At 38.5% G+C, this 16025-nt stretch overlaps 2 protein-coding genes across 3 annotated transcripts; both read left to right on the plus strand.

The window, feature by feature from the left end:
- Positions 1-1087: 1087 nt before the first annotated feature.
- LOC102233944 (RNA-binding protein 10-like) lies at positions 1088-12147 on the plus strand. Of its 2 annotated transcripts, none has more exons than XM_023331642.1 (23): positions 1088-1195; positions 1595-1658; positions 1754-2261; positions 2350-2520; positions 2707-2776; positions 5047-5120; positions 7018-7104; positions 7201-7261; positions 7347-7505; positions 7627-7787; positions 8250-8347; positions 8542-8629; positions 8731-8920; positions 9017-9102; positions 9178-9259; positions 9344-9435; positions 9548-9727; positions 10192-10365; positions 10469-10525; positions 10649-10846; positions 11005-11049; positions 11136-11191; positions 11316-12147. In XM_023331642.1, exons 2-23 carry the CDS (start codon positions 1642-1644, stop codon positions 11401-11403), a joined length of 2742 nt encoding a protein of 913 aa, XP_023187410.1. In that variant the 5' UTR covers positions 1088-1195; positions 1595-1641; the 3' UTR covers positions 11404-12147. The 2 variants fall into 2 exon arrangements, with proteins under 2 accessions (XP_023187410.1, XP_005808710.2); XM_005808653.2 differs by having other exon boundaries at positions 10652-10846.
- A 108-nt stretch (positions 12148-12255) lies between these two features.
- LOC102234379 (leucine-rich repeat-containing protein 23-like) lies at positions 12256-15537 on the plus strand. The gene is made up of 8 exons (XM_005808655.3): positions 12256-12479; positions 13678-13787; positions 13953-14073; positions 14171-14312; positions 14480-14610; positions 14731-14867; positions 14968-15172; positions 15264-15537. Exons 1-8 carry the CDS (start codon positions 12390-12392, stop codon positions 15294-15296), a joined length of 969 nt encoding a protein of 322 aa, XP_005808712.1. The 5' UTR covers positions 12256-12389; the 3' UTR covers positions 15297-15537.
- Positions 15538-16025: the final 488 nt, after the last annotated feature.

Genomic DNA, 16025 nt, shown 5'->3' on the forward strand with positions numbered 1-16025 from the left:
ACTGTCACAGCACTGATGATCGACACACACACACACACACACACAAACACATTTGTGAGGTAACAATAAAGATAATTATATGTAAAAGTTCTTGCAGTGTAAAATATTATTATTCAGGGTTGAGACTTAGGACTCAGTGTGTATGGTTCACAAAAAAATGTGTTCCTGACAGTCACAGTTGGTAAGAAACAAAGATTCCCATTAAATTCCATAGATTAAGATTCCCATTAAATTCCACTTCCATAAGTGGGTGATTTAGGACCCACTTATGGAAGAATGGGGTAGTAATAGAAAACATGCTATTTCTTAAAATGTGTGAAAGGTAAATTAAAAATTTTAATTGCATGATATCAATAACATGTTTGTTGAGGAATACCTGGAATATGAAGTGATGAAAACTTTTCATTACAAAGATATTGCAAAAAAGATGACCTCACCGGGTCCAAAAGTACCCACATATTCTTCAGAGGGTTTACAGGTCTGTGTTTTTCAGTGTTGTCCTATTATAGTCTTGCAACCTCTCGCCCAATGACAACCGGAAATAGACACCACTAGGCAACAGGCCTCGATACCTCCTAGAATGCAACCCTGCAAGGACAAGGAAGTATAAAAAATAGATGGCTGGGTTTTTGCAAACACTAGAAGAAAATATACTCTAAAAATTATGCATTGTGATTAAATGAAAATAAATTATTATTTATGTAAAATACTATGACCTGAACTAGTTGTTGGCAGAAACAAAGTTTTACCTCAAGGTCAGGTTTTTGGTTAAAATTAGAATACACAGGTCTTTAGTATGTAATTGTAAAACAATACTGCAAATACAATTTTAATTAAATATATTAAAAGTCTATACAACAAATCTAATTTCCAAGTCTACACAATTGAGACTACCAGGAAAACCTAAGTTTAACATAACCATCAAACTTATACTCTTTTATTTGCTTAAATGTTGCACGGCTCTCCATTGTACTTGCAACTTTACGTCTTCCTTCTATCTTAGTCGGTTTACGGACACCAATCACACTCGAGAACTGGAGTTTTAGTCCCGCCCTCTGTGACATATCTTCCTGTGGCCATTTTACATCTGGCTAACTAAAAAAAAAAAAAAAAAAAAAGCAAAAAGAAAACGTTGCACTCACCTTAGCTTCAACGTGACGTATTATAAAAAGGCTGTTATTGAAATAAGTCCAGGGTAAGTCTTTTATCCGTTCTGTCTAAAAATGCACTCGAGTTTTGTAACAGTTGAGAGCCGTTTTGGTTCGGTGTGTCAATCCTGGAGTTGCTAGTTAGCTTAGCTGCTAGCAGAGATGACCGCTGCACGTTAGGTTCCTACTCTCCTGTTAATATTTGTGTGTGCTTTGCTAGCTACAGAAGAATGTCTCTCGTTGAAAGTTTTAGTAGTTTGTTTAATAATGTGGACAGAAAGGTAAGAAGATTAACTCAAAGTGAGAGTAGTGTGTGCACAGTAAAAATATGCATCCGAATGATCGTATTGCACAACACTACTCTGCACCCTGACTTTAATTTTTTTTTCTGTAATCCGATATCTCATCTCATCTCCTTATTGCTGCTGTCATCTTGCATTCAATAGTTTTAACTGTCAAGAAGCAAACGCTTTGAGGAAATTTCAAAGTCGACATGGACTATGAGCGGAGGTGAGTAAATCATTTATTTATTTTTTAAAAATATCGATTATTTGGCATATTTTTCGTTGAAGACACTTTAACGTCATTCTACCCTACATCATCAGGGGTGGTCGAGGGGATCGCATCGGTCGCTATGGCAGCTCTCACAATGATCACAACTTTCGGGACATGGACTATCGTGCTTATGGGCAAGAGGATGAGGAGGGAGTCCATGAAGTCAGAATGGAAGATGATGGGTTATACATGCCTGATGAGGCGCTAGGTGCTCATGACTTCCCAGCAGGTTTCCAAGGTTCCCCACATTTTCACCATAGAGGGAATACCAGAGGCAACATTAGTCTGGAGGGGAATACCCCAGTCTGGCCCCCCTTTTCTCAGTCACACCCTGATTGTGCACATCTCACTCACCAAGGGGAGGAGGATGGATTCAGACAAGACTTTGAGCAGATACAGACTGGCCCACCAGGAAGAGGAAGGCAGAGAGGTGGAAGAGGCTTTCCAGAAAACAGGGGTTTAAGTAGGGACAGCAACTGGGTTGCCCATACTGAGCAGATGGAATTCAGACCAAGAGATGAGGATAGGGTCTCTCGTGGAGGTGGAAGGAGGACAAGGGTAAATCCTGAGAAATGCATAATTTGCAAAAAAAAATTTTTCCTTTAGTGAGAGAGATTCATTAATTTAATTCAACCTTCTCTGGCAGACTTTTCCAGCAGCAGCGGAGGAAGGCGGTTGTGAAAGTGCTGGACAAGACCTGTCTGCAGAGGAACTGGACCAGAGAGACCAGGACTACCGTGCAGACTTGGACCAGAACCAGAGGCCCAGTAACATTATCATGCTTCGCATGCTACCAATGAGTGCCACAGCCAATGAGGTGTGATTTGTTCCGAACTATAATCCTTTATTTATACAGGAAAAATCTCTTCAGAGTCATTGTCTCATTCACAAGAGAGATCTGTTACACACATCACAAAAAATAACATTAAAACAATAATACAATCTACTCAAGCTTATGCGTGTAAAGTCTAAACTGCATTTTTTTTTTATTGGATGTTTTAAGATTCGGGCACAACTTCAGGAACAGGGGATCCAGCCAAGAGAAGTTCGCCTTATGAGGAATAAATCTTCAGGTGAGGGTTTGTCTGCTGGCCACCTTCCCCTCCTTGTGTCAATCTCATCCACTCCTGGCTCTGTTGTTGTTGCCGCTCTTGTTGTTTTTCTGTTAGGAATGATTGCCTTCACTTTCTCACAGCCTTGTTATGATACATGACAGCTCTAGCACAGCGCAAATGTTTAGATATTCAGGTTTGTACAGAGAAGGCTCAGATTCCTGCTTTTTACTTTGATCTTCTGGTTTCTGTCCTTTTGCTGTTTCTCACAGAGCAAAATCCATCCACCCTTTAAGTTATGTCCTACTAATTTCGCCTCTCATGCAAACATGCAGGCATACAGCCAAGAAGTGTCATTAACTTGATTTTCCTGTTCCCTGTGTTTCATATACTGTCTATACTTGTTTTGTGGTTTTGTTTCATCCATCTTGGAAGTTAAATGCACCTGAGCTGAACAAATTTTGAAAGTTAAAACTCCAAATAGATCAATTATTTCCATAGATAAATTGTGTGTCCTGAGAATGAAAGCTTGCAGCTAACGATCAGCTACATGGTTGAGTTTCTATATATTTTTTCCTAATGTTTCCCATTAAGGTCATTGTGTATTTGGTGTTGCACTTAGCTAATTTCCTGGTTGTCTGTAAGGTGTGCTTTACTGACACTGGCACACTTACCCTCCCCAACACTCTGCTGTCTCTTTTACACCCACATGAGTCTTTATCTGCTTTTCAGATTAGTCACTGTAATCTAACATTTTGGAAAATAACATTTTTATTTTTTGTGCATACTGGTTGTTGTAAATCTAAGCATTTTGCACCCGGTAAAATAATTCAGTGCCTTGCTAAAGTATTTTTACCCATTAAACCTTTTCCTGTTTTGTCTTAAAAAAATTATTGTCAGCAGGGCCATTGGAGGCTGATCAGAGTGGAAGGGAAGAGACATGAAACTAAATATAGGCCTGCACAATATTGGAAGACAATACTTAATAGAAATATTGGAAAGTTGTGATGAAATCACCATTTTCCTCAATCTTATCTTTTCCTTTGAGTATATTGGACTGACCATACTGAATACAGTGAATCCCCAGTATTCATGGGGGTTACAAACCACAGTCGAACATGGAATACTTGGGGCTCCTTCTAAAAACGCTATTAAATAACTACTTTAATAGGTCAAACACTAAATGTGCCTTAGAGTGCATTAATGGGCAGAGTGGAAACCATCTTGGCACTGCTTTGGAATCAATACCATCGGTATTCCTTTTTTTAGTCCAGTCTTTTAAAAAAGTATTTTACATAAGCTCTATGGAAAAATCAGAGAATAGGTGAATCCATGAATACTGAACTATAATTAGGCGGGGATCCTCTGTATTTTTTTGTTGCGCAACATCTGATAGTTGGTATGTAATATTTAACCAATACAGTATTTCTCATTTCTGTTTTAATATTGCATACCAAGCAAATAGTTTGACAATACAGCACAGGGTTAACCCCGTGCTAATGTAATTTACATTAACTAACTAACAAAAAAAAGTTAATTACATTTAGCTAATGTAACTTGGAATAATGACCTGAAACATGTAGCCAGAGAGGCAGAGTGTTGTTTTCTATCAAACTATAGTCTTTTCTACAATGGCCATGTCAAAGTCCTGACCTAAATCTAAATGTGAATCTAGTTTCAGGCTCATGGTAGTGATGTTCCCCAAAGGACTTGCAGGTATTGCTGCAAAAAAAGTTAGTTCTACAGAGTGTAGCCTAAGTGATGTATGTCCAGCTTTTCAGATTTTTTTTTTGTGGAAAGAGTTTGAAAATCTTTTCTTTTTTAAATTTATTATGTGCTACTTTGTCTTGGTCTGTCACAAAAAAAACACTAAAGTACATTGATGTGGTTTTAATTGGACAAAATGTGAAAAAGTTTAAAGGGTATGAACACTTATGCAAGTCACTGGTTATACTGTAAATGTCTAGTCTTTGTGATTGGGTTTGAATTAAGAGTATCAGAAATGTGTGTGTTTGTTGCCGCTTGGGTATCTCGACTTCCATTTTGCAAAGAGCTCATACCCAGACAGATGGGTGGGTAGTATTCCTCCTCATCCCCGACTCCAAGTGAGACCCAGAAAATTTGTGGGAGAGAACATGTAATTTTTATTTTTTATTTATTTTTTTTTTTGTTGGGGCTCAAACAGGGCTTTTCTCTCTCTTTCTCTCCTCTGTAAATGAAGCACTAACCCAAACACTGCGTTGTTGTTATGTTGTTGTTGTTCGGTTGCTGTGGCGCTGGGCGGTGTCCAGGTCAGAGCCGAGGATTCGCCTTCGTCGAGTTTAATCTCATACAGGAGGCCACCCGCTGGATGGAGACCAACCAGGTCACTCTCTCCAACACATACACAAATACACATATAGATTAAGTCAGTGGGACATTAGCTAACATGATATCCAGTGACATCATGCCATCAGGTGCACTTTCATGGTTTTCTGCAAAATGCACACTAGAAAATTATTGATTTCCTGTGCCTAAGGCAGGTAAGCCTTTGTATTTTTAGAATGTTTTCTTTCCACATGCACACAAATTCCAGTAAGATGCAAATTCATCTACATCACAGCCAAGAATATAGACTCAACAAGTGCCTAGTTTTCAAAAATAGATCCTTGCAGTCATTATCTCTACAGTATAACTTTTTCCAATAGAGGGCTGATTCTGTAATACCTTCTATCAGTCCTATGTCTGTTTTCTCTGCCATCTTTGGAGAGTACACACCAGTGGAAATGGAAATTCTCCTCAGGTATTTTGTATAGGGATGTACCGATCCGAACCCAGCTATTGGATCGGGGTTACCATCATGGCATTTTTAAATAATCGATATCGGAGTCCCTGACAAAACGTAACTTCTGAAAACTATTGCGGGTGTACTGTTTTTTCTTTTTGTCAGCTGCACCACCAGTGAGCCCAGGCTGAATTCTTCTTTTTTATTTGTTTATTTTGTGACAGTCCTGTCACACTTCTGCGTGCACGGCTCACTAAGTTGAATTTTAGCCCATGCACGTTACTTTGTTGTTCTAGTAGGAGTTTTTTATTCTTTATAATCACATTCACAGTGAAAGAGACTGTGTTGGCTGCTGCCGTTTTCTGTCTGTCTGTGTCATGTGACTTACTTTGTCTGCTGGGTTCACATGTTCCCATGCGCTGCTTGATGTAATAGAAAGATGCGAAGCTGCAGTCGCAACTCAAGTGTAACGTTTATGAAGCAGGAAAACAGAGGCTCATGGAGACAGATCAAAATGGAGGGTAAACATGCTGGTGTTAACCTCGGACATAATCAAATTTACTTTGCACTTTCTGCAGAAGTTAAATGTAAATTCTTGAATTCTCTAGCTTTGGCAAGTCAAAAATATGTTTAAAAGCAACTTTTTATTTTAGGTGGGATGTAGTAAGAACTTCATAGTCGCTCTTTTCACCAAGTTAATATGTATTAGACCTGCATATAGAGGATTTTATGCAGAAACACAGGTAATAAAATATCTTTAGCTGTCAAGGAAAACGGATAAGTGCAGATCCAGCTTCCAGAACCTTATTGGTGAGTAAGTCCTATTGTTGGTGAAACGTAGTGTTAACAAGTGCCTCTTGTCAGCTGCTGAGTTTTCAAGCACATACATAGCAGTGATTATTAACTTAAATGAGGTTTCTGACTGGGACTCTGTATCGGAAAATGCCTAATGTTAAATGACTCGGATCGGTATTGGTGGGGGGAAGGGGTGGGTTTAAAAACAACCCTGATCTGAACATCCCTGCTATTTTATGTTGATTCAGAAACAACATAATTTTTTTTTTATTTATTCTTTTCTTTCAACCATTACTGCATATTTTAGGACAAAACCTTTGTCATTTGGAGTTTGAGGGGACTTGTGTGGGCTTTGTTGGAATCTGTGGAAAGTTTCCCCTTAAGGGGGGAGGGATAACACATTTATAAAGATATCACACATTGTCCCTAAATAATGGGAATCCACAAAACTACAGACACACCATCTCAGTCCGTCCGAATTTTCTTAAGCTGAAGGTTGCAATTCTCTGCTGTCCTTTTTTTCCCTCTTTCTTTTTTTAAAGCCTCAGCTGTTCTGATTCTCTCTCTCCCTCTCTCTTTCTCTTAATTTTTTTCTTCTCTTTCAATCTCATCTCTTGTGAGATGAGGCCTCTTTGTGGCGTGTGTGACATTATCACTGAAACTCATTCTTTGTCCCTCCTGTTTCTCTTTCTTTTTCCTCTAGGGGACGCTGATGATTATGGAGCAGCGCGTGTCCATGCACTACAGCGACCCCAAACCACGAGCCAACGAGGACTGGCTCTGTAACAAGGTTTTTCATGCTTGAATTACCTGGTCTGTGCATATCAGACATAATGTAGTGGCTCATCTAGCAGGTCTTCTAATGGGTTGCGCATTATTCTAACAGTGTGGTGTCCAGAACTTCAAAAGGAGAGAGAAGTGCTTCAAATGCAGCGTGCCCAAATCAGGTGAAGTTTAAGAGGAGTTGCTATTAATATCCAACCTGTTTTTTCTTCTTCTTTGATGCATTAGTGTTATGCTATCTTTCCATAGAGGCTGAGCTAAAGCTGCCACAGTTGCTGAGGGAAATGCCTGTTGGAGTTCAGAAGGAGGGAGCCCAAGGCTTGCTGCCTCTGCCGGTGTCGTACCACCCTGCTGGTCCCAGTGTTCCCCCAGGGCCTGCGCCGCAGCCGGCAGACGTCGCAAATGACAGTAAGCCTCCAGACAAGCTTTTACAATGCCATAGACATCACTGCTGTCTATCACGTTGATATAATTCAATTTGTCTGCAAAGCCAGTAGAGAACGACAGTCATTATCCTCTATTTCCACAGCTTTGATTCTTAGAAACCTCGGCCCCCATACAACAGTGGACGCCATTTTGTCTGCGTTGGCTCCATTCGCCACCCTCTCCCCTTCCAATGTTCGCCTGATCAAGGACAAGCACACACATCTAAACAGAGGATTTGCTTTTCTGCAGCTTTCTACTATAGTGGTAAGAATAGAGAAAATATGTTTAATTTACTGTCTTACATGTTCCAGGTCAAACAGTGGAACCTTCTGTCTGGCATTATTGGATTTATTTGGGAATGACTTTATAGCCAAATGAAACTGTGGCGATTTGTTTGTTGTTGTGAATTAGCCATACAGTTCAAACATTGAAGGAGATTACTCACAAACATACAGATTAAACCATAGTATACTTTTTCAATGTTCATTGTTTTATCAGTACAGCAGCCATACTTTAGCTGACCTCACGGTATAAACATGAATGTATCACATGTTCTTTAGAGTCTTGGCATCTAGGGCATGATGATTCTAGAGAATTTAAATGTCTGCAAGAAAATAAGCAGGATCTAATAACTTACTATTTGCTTTTTGCACTGATGATTTTTAAAAATAAACTTATCTTAAACATTAAAGGTCACTAGTATTTCATTATTTTTTTTATCAACAGGAGGCCTCACAGCTGCTTCAGATTCTTCAGGCTCTGCAGCCCCCACTGTCTATTGATGGGAAAGCCATTGTAGTGGAGTTTGCCAAAGGTTCCAAACGGTAAACTCTTTAACGAAGAATGCAGTTAAATATACTTGCAAATGTAAGAGGGGAAAAAATTGGATCAAAGTACAACATAGAAAAAAAAAAATCTAGTTTAGTTGAGATAAAGTGTGTGAGATTAAGAAAGACTGCTTTAGCCAGGACACTACAAAATCGATAATGACACTTTCTGTTGCTCTTATCAACATCAGTGATGTCTTTGTGACTGAGGGGAGCAGAGTGAGCGCGGCTACTGTGGCCAGCACTGCTATAGCCGCTGCACAGTGGGCTATATCACAGGTAACTTATCTAGCTTCACTTACTAATATGGTTAAATGAAGGCATCTTGACCAAAATATTTATTTGTCTACTGTTTGTTGTGGTTTATGTTTTATTTTTAGAACACTCAGAATGGATCAAGTGAGGATGCAGCAGTTTACCAGCAGGGGGCAGCAGTCACATACAGCCAAGAAGGACAGAGTTATTCTGGGGCAGACGGTGTCGCTTTAAGGGTCCAGACGGACTCCAGGATTGCACCCCTGGTTGGTGCAGGAGCAGCACTAAATGGAGCATATACAGGAGGAACCCCAGGTTGGTCTGACTGATTCTTCCAATAGTCTGTAACAGGACTGTTTAATATTTTTGTAGAACAGTATTTGCTCATGATGTTTCCTTGCTCATCTGTAGCTGTTATCTCATCTGAGGCAGTAAAACTTGGTTCAGCAGCTGGACAGCTGTCTCTCATCCCAGCTATCTCCACACCAGCCACACAGGTACATAGTCGTTTTTCTTTTTCTTCCAGTCTCTTCTTGCATATTCCCAACTTTAAGAGTTCCGCCCCTTCACAGGTTGAGATTGTAGGAAAACCACAGCCAGCTGCTGCTAATCAACCTGCCATCCCCGGCACCGAACACGAGCTCAAACAATATCGTAAGTGTTTCCTACAAAGAGACTTCTTGCAAACCTGAAATTTCATATAATTCAGAACTTTTTTTTTCTATTATACTTTTGCAGCTGTGCCAGATGTGTCTACTTACCAGTACGACGAAAGCTCAGGCTTTTATTATGACCCATTCACAGGACTCTATTATGACCCAAATTCCCAGGTAAACTGTCCACTCTGAACAAATTGCAGAGAACAGAACAGAAACGTTTTGTATACGAGCGAGTTCATCCTTACAACTTCTTTTTGCTTTTGGGGTTCTTTTTTCATGTCAGTACTACTACAACGCTAACACTCAGCAGTACATGTACTGGGATGGAGAGAAGCAGACCTACACTCCTGCTGCCAGCCAATCAAACACTGAGGGTACACCAGTGAAGGATGGAGCGGCCTCTTCGGACAGCACAGCAAGCAAAGAGAAAAAAGAGAAGCCGAAGAGTAAAACTGCTCAACAGGTACTCTACTAACTGGATACAAATTTAAGAGTCGTCATATTTATTGAAATAAACTACATTTTTTCTTTTAACTTTACGTTATGTGGATATATTGTACAACGAGATATTAGGGCTGTGATAAGACAATTAAAAAAATATTACAAGATTAAAGTCATAAAATCATGAGAACAAAGTAATACGAGAATAAAGTCGTAATATTATGACTTTGTTCTCATAATGTATTTATTTTTCTTAGTATGGCCCTAATTCTCTGTAATGTTTCCTATTTTCACAGTTTTAAGAAAATAAAAAAAGAGCGAAATGTAGTACTGATCAAACTTGGTGTTATTTATCTTGACAAATTTAGTTTCCCCTTTTATTTGCAGTTTTTTTTTTTTTTTCAAAATCCCTTTTTAATATGAAATGAAAACATCTTATATCCCTGTGAAATTTTGCTAACTTTTTTATTTTATTTGCTTTTCCAGATTGCCAAAGATATGGAGCGTTGGGCTAAAAGTCTCAACAGGCAAAAAGAAAACATGCGTTCTGTCTCTTCGTCCCCTGCTGTCGGGTCTTCTCGAGGGCCGGGTCACAGTCGCTTTGACGACTACAGAGAGTCTGCAAGTGCCGATGCAGGCTATGCTGTTCTGGAGAAAAAGGTGCCAACACATTTGCCTTATCAGAATGTCAGGAGGAGTGATTATCATGCACGTGTTTAGGTTTGATCACCTATTTAAACCCACTTAATTTACTGTCCTGCAGGGTGCGTTGTCTGAAAGGGCACCGAGTTTTCTGGACCAGATCCGACAAAGTACAGAAGTACGAACATGGCCGCAAGCTGTGGAAAAAATGCATACGTTTTTATAGTATTTTTCTTCATTTGAGATGTATAAATGGAGCACAGTATCTGTCTCATTCTCCAATCTTCTGCCTTGACACCAGCAGCTTTCGCCCCCTCATCAGTCCGGTCTGGTCCCAGCCTACAGTGCAGAAAGTGACAGTGAAGACGAAGGAGCTGAGAAAGATGAGAAAGAAGGGAGACTGACAGACTGGGTGAAACTGGCATGTCTGCTCTGCAGAAGGCAGTTCCCTAGCAAAGAGGCCCTCATCAGGCACCAGCAGCTCTCTGAACTCCATAAAGTAATTTTAAAATATTCGTTTTAATAATCATTAACGGCTCTCTAATTTATAAAATCCATGTGTAAGACGGTCTGTGTACATTTAAGATGAAACGTTGTCATTGGGTTTGAATAATTTTCTTCCTTTGTGTGACCCTTCACCTTTGTCTGTGACTTCAGCAAAACTTGGAGCAAAGAAAAGCTCAGCTGGAAGCTAGTGGCAAGGTCAGTTGAGCTTCAAGGAGAAGGATGGACACTAACACTTATGTTCAATTAGTTCACTATAAATGTTCTCACTATTTCTGATGCAGAGATTACCAGATGATGGTGAACCACCAGAATCTAAGAGGAGGAAGTTCAGTCCAATGTAAGCAGCTTTGATGTGAAAAACTTCTGATTGTTGTTTTGAAGCTTTGCTTTAAGATTTATTTTATAATGTGTTGCAGGCTTGAACGTGTACTCAGTGTTTTTTTTGTGTTACCTTTTTATAGTGATGGAACAGGAACTAGCCTCGGTGCAAGGATGCTGCAAGGAGGTGTGAAGAAGGGGCTTCTGTTGCGCAACATGCAAGTGGAGTGACCGCTTGCATTTTCCGTTTCTCCCATCCTAGGAAATGATGAACTTTTAAAAGTGAACATATTATTGCTATCTGTATAAGAACCTCTTGTAGATAGATATTATAATTACCTCAACAGTGGTAATAGTGAACTGATCCTGTAGCAGTAAATGTTGGAATATTGCACAAATTGCACCTTTTTCGCTTGCTTCCTGAATAATGCAGTTTTCATTTTTCACTGGCTTTGATGTTTGTAATAAAAAAGTTTGGAAAAACATTTGCTGCTCAGAAATTGAGTATCTGTAGTCTACAGATCTTTATGCCAGCAAATGAGTCTATGCACCATAGATTATTTTTTCTTTTAAGTTAATGCTGCATGCCTCGTCATTCAATGAATGACTGATCTGGGCATGAACTATGTATATTTTTGAGTGAGTACTTTTCTACAGATGTTGAGGCGGGAACATTGTGGCTACCTGAACTGTTAAAAAAAAAAGTCTCACCATCATTAATGTGTAGATAGGAATTGTTTCTGTTTATCTTGTTTTAATGTACAATGAAACTAATATTGTCTTTAGAAAATTATTTTTGTCTATGTATTTGTCAATGTTACTGTTTCATTAAGCTAATGTACATTTAAAAAAAAAAAAAAAACAATCTTCACTGATTTGAAAGGAGGTGGAATGTATATCAGATTTCAACATTTTAACCAGAAATTTCACCAGCTGTGTCTTTCGTTTATGTTCACATAAAGAAAGCGGAATATATTGCAATTGCCGATATGAGTTTTGTGGTGTAACAGCTTTGTTTGTTTGTTTTTTTTGGCTCTACAAAAGCAGAGGTTCCTGATTTTTGGTTTTCGTGCAACTGCAACCCTCTTACTAAACCTGCTCGTGCTGCGCCTGCGTGGTTTCCATAGTAACGTTGTCAAACTTAGTTCTTTTGAAAACTGCTCAGACATCGCTCGCAAACAAGCTAGCTGTACCACTTTAAGATAATATTGGCCCCAATGTCTGACGATGATGTGTACCTGTCCCCCGAAGAGTTGGGGGAAGATGCACCTGCTGGAGAAGGCGAAGAAGGGGACGAACACGATAAGGTTCGTGTTACTGCGGTTTATAAAAAGACAGTTTATAAAAAGTCCACCATTTAGCTACTCATCTCAGTTTTGAGGCCTTAAAAGCCCTATCTACATTTCCATTACAGTTCTCAAATGTTTATTCATTTTAGTTTAAGCCCAAAAAAAAGCTTGTTTAGCCTGTTTCTACACCTGTAATGAGCTATTGCAGGAAACCAATAAAAATGTTGCAGTATCCGCTACCAGCCAACGTGCGAACAGGTAAACCGTCTTGATATACATTCCACTGTCAAGAGTTAAATTTGAAATCACTTCAAACAAGAAGTTCCTCATATCATATTTGAAAATTATTTCTTAAAATGTTAAAAGAGCACAAGTGGGGAAAAAAATGGTATAATACTGACAATAATTATCAATGGAAATATCTTTATGGGCTTTACTTAAACCGAACCCTTATAACTTCTGACCAGCTTTTAAATAAATCACAAACAATTCCATCTTGGACCCTTTCCTGTGTGTTTGCATAGAAAAGTATATTTTTGATTAAGCTTTGTTTGAAAATCAGGAATTCAATGTTTTGAACAGTCCAATTATAACTGTTACCTTACTGTAAAGCGGCACTGAAATTTGTGTTGTAAAATGGCGCTGGATTCACATGACGGGGTTAAAAATATCTTCTGAAAAAAGTAAGTTAAATGTCTTAAAGTCCAAAATAAGCTTGTGAAAAACCTTATCTTTTGGATACTTATCACATTTAACAGAAAAAAAGTCTTAAATAGCCATTTGTGAGTAATTAATCTGTATAATGTGTTTCACTTAGTAAATTAAGTTACTAAAATCAATGAACTTTTTAAATAAAGATTTGCTGAGGACTGACCACTACAACCTTAAGCAGAGATTACATTTCCTGCAGATGAAGCAGCAATCTGTCTTGTCGTTTCCCATGCTATCATGACTGAAATGCTCTGCAGCAGACTAACCCGTCCTGAAAGCGCACTCAGCTCTTATATTGGTTATATGCTGGCAAGTTTGTCAGTATAAGTTTGCTCTTATAAGAACACACTGCACTCCCACAGTATAGTCCCTCCTAACAAACAATTAATAGTAAAGACTTTAAAACATTCAAACTTTGGTACTTTGGCCAGAGCCTTTACCTCCAATGTTTTTGTGTGTTTGTGTTTAACGTTCACAATAAAAGTGACTTCTCTGCTCTCCTCAGATTCAAGTGTTCCCATTGAACAAAGAGACCATCATTGATGGGCTTTCATTGCTCTGCCAGACAGGAAAAAGACTGGAACATGCTTTTATCAAACTGGATCTTAAAGACAAGTAAGCAGACAAAGAGGAGCTGAAAAATTAAATTTAGTGCCAGCCTTAACGGTTGGAATGTGTGTCATGTTCAGACATTAAAATATAAAGACCAAATTTAGAGACTGAAATCTTTGCATATAGATAGATTTTAAACTCATCTGTTTTCTTGTGTCTCTGTCTCAGAGCGTTAACTGACATAGTTGCAATCAGCAGTTATATTCACATACGTTTTCTGGACTTATCCAACAACTACATCTCTGATCTTTCTCCCTTGGCACCAATGACCCATTTGCTTTGGCTGAAGGCAAGAAAGTCTTGACGTTATGTAGAAAATTGCATATGTCTGAATCATTAAATAAAACTCATACTGAAAGCAAATCTTGAATGCAACTCTTTTGCAGGTTGACACAAATTCTGTGACATCATTAAAAGGGCAACCATTAGCTGAGTTTACCTTCCTACAATGGTTGAGTGTGGCATCAAACCAACTAGTAGACATAGAAGGCCTGGTTGGACCGTCCCTAGAGACGCTCATACTTTCAGGTTTCTCCTTTTGACATTTATCCAGATGATTAGTCTAACATATTTAGCAAGCGTTTCTATTAGCGGATATGATTAAAACCATTTCAATTGTTCATAACTCAAATAATTGAACCTTAAAGCATATGTTTGTGAAAAGAATGATGTGACACTTTGAAACTTTCTTTCAGGTAATAGTATTCAGAAAATAAGTGGTTTGCAGAGTGCCGATTTTGCCAATTTGGTTATCCTAGAGCTGAGGGCAAACCAGCTGGAAACAACAAGTGGCTTTGACCTTCCAAACTTGCGGAAACTATACCTGGTAATACAAGGCATTGTGATTTGGATAAAATAAGTCATAGTTTCTTTGTCAATGTAATCAGTCTTTGTAGAAGTTAATGTAAAATAGTAACTGTATGTATCAAATCTTGTTTTTCCTCAGGCCCAAAACTTTATCAAACGTCTTGAGGGTCTAGAGAAGCTAGAGCGCCTGATAACCCTACATCTTCGAGACAATCAACTTGAAACTCTGGAAGGGCTCTGTTCTGAAATGAAGAGTCTTCAGTACCTCAATATCAGGTATTGCAGTACAACAACAAACTGGTGCCTAAATATACCCTTGGGGAATCAGCAAAGTCTGGAACCTCATTTTTTTTACTACCATCTTTTTCTCCCGTAGAGGAAATGCAATTGCTGAAGGAGACGCCTTACGAAGCCTCCGCCTTCTGACAAATTCCCTAAAAACTTTGGTTATTGCGGAAAATCCAATAGTGGACACATTAATCTATCGGCCAAGTATACTAATACTCCTGCCTCAGCTGGAGCGAATTGACAAAGAGATAATCACCCTTAAAGAGAGAACAGAAGCTCGGAGGGCAATCAGGGTATGAATATGTTGTTGTTTTCATATCTCTTTTTTTTTTTTAATTTCAGAAATGTTTCATCTTTTAATTAAGTGTGTGTGTGTTGTTTCAGGAACTTCAGGAAGAGGAAGAAGCACCTGTATAAAAAGATGAATAGAATGGGGAAGTGGTGCTTTTTTGAAAAGAGGAGCCTCTTGTGTATAAGTCAGCAACTTTGATTACAAATGTGTTTGGAAAACATGTCTCTTGCATGATTAATGTTCTGATTAACTAAGTTTGATTTGTCATACATAGAAATACAGCTAACTGTAACCGTTATATTTCTAGTTGTTTTCAAGAAATGGAAAATTGCAGAGTAACTGACATTAAAAAAAATGTGCTTTGACTGCGCGATAAAAAGGAACTTTGTGTGTGAACATTGTACATTCATTTTTTTCCCTGAGTAAGGATGATAGGGCAGAATCTGCTACCCACACTTCCTTGTAGCCAGCTCCCCAACTCCAAATTTAAAGGAACAGTTCCATTAAACGTATTCAGAAACATGATCTAATGTAGGTAGGAGGAATTACATCCTTGCTAATTAATATTTGTTTTATGTCATTTTATTTATGATATATGCAAAAAGCAAGACAACGGAAGTGTGAATGTTATCCATTTTTTATGTTTATAACAAAAATAAAATGGAGACATAAGGATATACTGAACAGTGACATCGCTATAACAGTTGTAATGCAGTAAGATGTCAACTTATCAATTTAATGTTATATTAAAAGCAAGCATATTTATTTTTTTTATAAAATGCAGGAACACACATTTTGTCATAATCACACACGGTTTTTACATAATACTTAACGTAGCCCTGCAGACTTCTCTA

This window comes from Xiphophorus maculatus, chromosome 1 (assembly GCF_002775205.1).
Source record: "Xiphophorus maculatus strain JP 163 A chromosome 1, X_maculatus-5.0-male, whole genome shotgun sequence".
Lineage (NCBI taxonomy): Eukaryota > Metazoa > Chordata > Actinopteri > Cyprinodontiformes > Poeciliidae > Xiphophorus > Xiphophorus maculatus.